Source organism: Austrofundulus limnaeus, unplaced genomic scaffold (genome assembly GCF_001266775.1).
Source record: "Austrofundulus limnaeus strain Quisiro unplaced genomic scaffold, Austrofundulus_limnaeus-1.0 Scaffold32, whole genome shotgun sequence".
Taxonomy (NCBI): domain Eukaryota; kingdom Metazoa; phylum Chordata; class Actinopteri; order Cyprinodontiformes; family Rivulidae; genus Austrofundulus; species Austrofundulus limnaeus.
In genome coordinates this window covers 1363490-1369151 of record NW_013952434.1, presented here as the reverse complement: position 1 = coordinate 1369151, position 5662 = coordinate 1363490, and the positions used below count along the sequence as shown (strand labels likewise).

At 40.4% G+C, this 5662-nt stretch overlaps 1 protein-coding gene across 1 annotated transcript in view; it reads right to left on the bottom strand.

Moving 5' to 3' along the window:
- Positions 1-505: 505 nt before the first annotated feature.
- Positions 506-5662, bottom strand: part of LOC106515771 (uncharacterized) — a gene marked incomplete at its 5' end in the record, with an annotated part of 10854 nt that continues 5697 nt past the window's right edge. Inside the window, 9 exon segments of the mRNA XM_014005749.1 lie at positions 506-1625; positions 1757-2867; positions 3101-3193; positions 4367-4447; positions 4522-4579; positions 4660-4794; positions 4881-5014; positions 5090-5161; positions 5240-5503. Coding sequence (XP_013861203.1) covers positions 1607-1625; positions 1757-2867; positions 3101-3193; positions 4367-4447; positions 4522-4579; positions 4660-4794; positions 4881-5014; positions 5090-5161; positions 5240-5503 — 1967 coding nt within the window.

Here is a 5662-nt window from a genome sequence, read left to right as displayed (position 1 = left end):
TATATATACACACCTCCCAATAAATTACAAATATGAGAAAATCTAACTGCTCATCTTTACTCATTACTTTTAATACATAAGTGTATTTTATATCAGAAATTTCCTCTAGTAAAAATATATTAGATACTTTAAGACTTTTACTCAAGTAAGTAATTTTATGCTCAGATGGTTGTACTTTTAATGAAGTATCACACAACACTGCAGGAAAGTCAAATAAGTGCAGTTTTTTTAAGGGTCAGACTGGAACAGCAAGTTTAAAACCMGTCACAATGCATTGCTTTGTGTTTGCAGGTGATATTTACATCTTAACGGAAAATCACCTACAGCGAGTTTCTCATGGGTGTAGGAGTGAAGATTTCAGTGAGGCTCAAGGCTGCAGCAAATATCTTGTGTGGGAGCAGCCACACGTGCTCACCTCCCTTCCTTTGCTCCCAGTTTAACATCCCATCCCAGAAACAGACAGTCTTACATCCCAGTCTTAAAAATGAAAAGAGAGGAGGCAAAAGTCAAACATGAAATTTATTAGGAACGTTTTAACAGTCTGAGCACACAGAAAAAGGCAGTTTCGATATAAACTTTAGATTAAACAAATGGTAGTTTTAGATACAGATACACTGAACTGTTTTCTTTTAGTGAGTTTTTAACAAGCTCTATAGTTTATTATTTTAAAAACATACCACCCCTTTAACTACCAGGGCCTCACTGTTATCAAGTTTCTTTACTGACATTTAAAGGTAATATTTTAACCATCTATAACCACATTCAATCAGAAAAATGTATGTAAATCCCCCTTGTTCTCTATATTTTATACAAAACTTTTGTGTGTACACCTACATGCAAAAAGATTAAGTTGGATTTATTGCTTCAAACTTCCTGCTACACTTTGCACCATTAATAATTCTTTAAGTTCAGAAATTTATTCTCATTTATAAAACCATCTCAAAGATGCAGGCGCAACTGTTTTCTGAAGAAAAAGTGAAAAATAAACACTGGCCTTAGCACAATGACAACTTTAACTCACTAGTAAAGGAATCATCACTTATCTATAAACTATCAGTTYAAATGACATCTGCAGAAGTGCTGATACAAGCATTCCAACAGAGGCAATAACACTTTTCACATTTAGTAACAGTTAATTAAAAGTAGCTACATTTTAATCACTAACAATGTATATAAAATAACTTTCCCCAAACAAAGTTGTACAACATAAATATCGAATACAACTATTGCAAAAACTAAAAATATCTCACAAAACTGAAAAGAGATAAAAGTCTAATTTGCCATTTTTTCCCCATTGGCTGAATTTTTTACTCAAATACAAAAAAGTTTGAAACTTAACACCTTCTTGGACTACTCAGTCAAATTTAACGAGCTTTTCCAATGAAACCCTTCATTTAAAAAACACATTTCAAAGCAATTAAAAATATTCGAACTGAGTTGAAAGTTTAGAGGGAAAACATCTTCAGCTTTCACGTTTCCAGCTCCATGAGTTGCAGCTCTGTTGACCCTGTGCCTGGACGTATTTGAGCTGCTGAACTTTATCTACAGGACCGCTGACTGTCGCCTCCATCTGCTGCAGGTGCTGCTGGCTTGAGTGCAGTGAGTTTTACTGCATGTTGTAAAACCTGAAACAAGACAATGAAGACCAAAATAAATAAATAAATAAACCTATAGTTTGGCAGTGTGGAGCGTGAGAACATTCAGAAGTTGCCACAGACTCAGTGAGATGAGCTGTTGGATCAGTGTGGAAACTAACCTGATGGTCTCATTGTTACTGCGGACCAGGAAGCTGAGATTAACGAGCTCTGGTCGGGCGGTTGCGACGGTGCTAGGGGACTGCTGAGGAATCTCAGACCTGCTTGGTACTGAGCTGCTCTGTGGTTTCTGTCCTGAAATGTTCACATTTCCAACATCTTGAGCACTGGAGCTCTGTAGAGTGTGAGGGTCTTTGGGGTCTGCAGTGGCAGCAGTAGACGCTGACTGAACAGAGGCTGCAGCTGAGGCATCTAAGTAGCTTCCACTTAACAACGGCTGACACGAGATGCTGCCTGAAGCAGAATGGATGTCAGTGGTCAGGGGTTCTGTCTTGAACCCTTCCACAAAGTTTATGGGTACGTTTTTCTTCACCGTAGCTTTGACCAGCTGACACTTTGAATCCCACCTTCTCTTAAGAACTGCAGTTGGATATTTTATAACCACAACTCTTGAATCCCATCTAGTTTTTTCGTTTCCGGGTGAAACGGCAGCGCAGGAGCTGCTCGCTGGAGAATGGGCCAAAGCCAACGGGAAATTGAAATCAATATTCTCAGAGTTCATGTTTAACTCCAAGATCAGCTCAGAGAACAATGCTCTGTCCACGGTGTGCGGGGTTGGTTTGGGTGCTGGGGTGCCGTGTTTCAGAGCCAGTGGGGTGGAGGTCTCAGTGGAGTGAGGTTGGGGCTCAGTCTTAACCGTCACCGGGCTGCGTGCACATTTAGCTGGTAAAGGGTGTGCCAGTGGGCTGCTGGTGCAGGACGACTGTAAAGTTCCAAGAAAAGTCTCTGCTGCTCTCTTCCTGATTCCAGGGGATTTCTTCGTGAGGGAAGCTTCTACGTTTTGAGTGACTGCAGAGGAGGAAGGTGATTCTGACAGTTTAACTCGGGGCAGTGGATAAGAGCTTTGAAGATTTGCTGCGAGTGTTGGTTGGGGAGAAGAACCCTGGCTTGTCTTGTGAGGGTTAGGATGAACAGCGATCGGAGAGGCATAAGGTTTCTTCTTCACAGAAGAAGATCTCCCATCTGGACATGAGACTTCTCTTTTTATGACCATGTATGGATCTTCAACCACTGACATCCGTTCATCAGTTTTTGTTGCTTTTTGTCCAGTTTCTAAAAGGAAAAAAAAAAGGGGGGGGGGATTAAAACTGCTTTAAGACAGGAAACAAATCTTGTTTGAGTATTTGGACATCAGATTAGGATTTCTGGACGACTCAAATGTGACTTTTCTTTTGCCGTTGTCCTATAAAAAATACCAAAAGTATACACAACTACAAACAGAGTTCTGGAAAGATAAAGACAAAAGTTCTGTTAATTTGATCGTTTCTAACAATTAGTAATCTTACCAAAGTCACGTCTGTGTTTTGTGTTTAATGTTGAAGGTAACACACTGTTGGTGGAAAGAGGCTTTTCTGTTCTCAAGAAGTCATTCTGTTGTCCTGCGCAGAAAAACAACAAAAATGTTAAAGAAAAAAAAACTTATAGCAAACAAGACCAAAGTCAGGCAGCGTGACTACACAGTGGTTTTGGACAGTTGTGGGAGCTGAGAGTGAAGGATGTGGGGAAGTTCTGTAATACCCCTTTTCCACTAGTGCCACTTAGTGTAGTGTCGGTACGGTTCCAAGCCATTTCCATTWGGCCAGATTCATGGAAMCAGCCCTGTTTTAGTACCTACTTCATTGTGATTCCAAGTGGTCCAAGTMKACACCAAAATGCGACGTCAGAACACTGTTCGTCACTGATTGGCTAGKGGGTGGAGCCACTGATTGCGTCTGAGCTGCCTTTACAACAACAACAACAACAACTCAAGGAGCCATTTTTTTCAACGGTAACAGTGACATTAGTCGTGTTTTTTTGTGTATAAAATGTGTTTCCATCTCTCATTTTGCGCATTAACTTTTTTTTTCGAAATACCCAAAAACCACCTCCACCAACCGCCCAAAACACACCCACTGGAACCAGACTGGAACATCAGTGGAAAAGCACCCAAACTAACCCGTTCTGACGCTGACTGTACCGACACTACACTAAGTGGCACTGGTGGAAAAGGGGCAAAAGATACTGGGGGTGAGGTTATTGAGTGCTTTGAAAGGGATTTTCTAGGAAATGCAAAATTTGATGAGGGGCCAGTGAAGACGCTGCAGGACAAGTGTTATAAGACTGGTGATAGAGGTTCTGGAAATGATCCGTGCTGATATGCAATTTAAATAACGTGTTGTCTAGGACAACACCTAAACTCTCCCTGTGGGGACGGAGGAAAGCTGAGATGCTGTCAACGAGAATGGAAAAGTTGCTGCTTTTTGCAAGGATGGATTTTGTGCCAATGAGAAGACGATCCATTTTGTCAGAAAACCATCTTTGTAATTAATAAAAAATTAAATAAGAAAATTAATCACCTTTCTTGGAAAATGTGACACCAATTGTAGAAAATTAATGTTTGCTCACCTAATTTATTTTGGGGAGCCTGTACAGTTATAAACAAAGTATTCACGGCACATAACATATAAGCAATTCGATCCATTTATGCCTTTCAAAAAAAGATGTCTATTTGTTTTGAAAAAATGTGTTTGAGTGAGCAAACAAGAAACCAGAACTTAAATTAAAAGACTCACCCTTCTGTAGTAAAGCATTGACACGCAGGGACAAGGCCTTACATTTCTCCTGGTTTGTGATTATTCTCACCACATTCAAAGCTAAGGAAGGCAAAATTCATACCGTRAGTGCATAAATTTGTTTTGTGAACTCTGAAAACATATTAGATTGTTACCTTCACTGAAATGAGTCATTCGAACAAACCAATATATCTCCAGTCCCAGCAATGCACACTTGAGGAGAAAAACATATTTAGAAAAGGGAGGAAAAAAGTGACATGGCAACATTTTCTTCATACATAAACTTTAAGTACCTGTGCATCCACTTTATGAAAACGCTCCTGAAGTGCAAGTTGCTGGACAATGAAGTTTAAAACATCTGTTTTGAACTCTGGAGGCAGATCTTCCTTCGGCCAGAACATCTGCAGCAACTGTGTGTGATTACTCCACTAAAGGACAAAMCAAAAAGCACAAATCCTGTGTTGAGCACAAACTAATCCAGACATGGGTTAGTAGATTTTTTCTTATTACGTACCAGGTATTTGAGCTGGTGCTGAAAGCTGACCATGTGTTGAAAGATGTCTCGACGAGACAGCATGGCCTCGCAGCTTTCACACAGGTAGAACATTTCCTGAGAAATCCCTCGACACTCCCACACAGAGGCCATACCTGAGCAGGAAACCATTTTTAAATGTTAAATATTGATGTAAAAACTGTGCAGAAATTAAAGTATTAAACACTCACCTATGACTGATTTCCAACTCTGACGCACATTCAAGGATAGAAGCAAACAGCTGCAGCCTTGAGCTTTTGCTCCTGGAACAGTCAGACRTTACAACAAATGAACTGATAAAAAGACTGAAATTAATCCACACTTGAATCCACGACACTAACCAAAGAATTTTAAGGGCTGAGCTCGTGATGTACTGCACTCTCCAAGTCCTGCAGCTTGTTCTGGGCTGTAGCTCGACCCAGAAGAGTCCTGTGGTCCTGTTGCGACTGATGCAGGGGTTTGCAGCGGTGGGCTGCAGAGCTGAAGGAGTGAAGGTTTCAGTGGGCTTTTGAGAGCTTCCTGTTGGAGTGGTGAGGCTGCGTCGCTGATCCAAACACAACTGTGAGGATCCTCTGTTTTACAGMGAGTTTTTAGGACTTTGGTACCTGTGAAATTAGAACACTGTCAAGTATTTATAGAGTCGTTTAAAAAGACATGGAAAACTTTGTAAAAAATTACAGTGGGTAAAAGTATTGAACACGTCACCATTTTTCTCAGTAAATATATTACTAGAGGTGCTAATGACATGAAATGTTCACCAGATG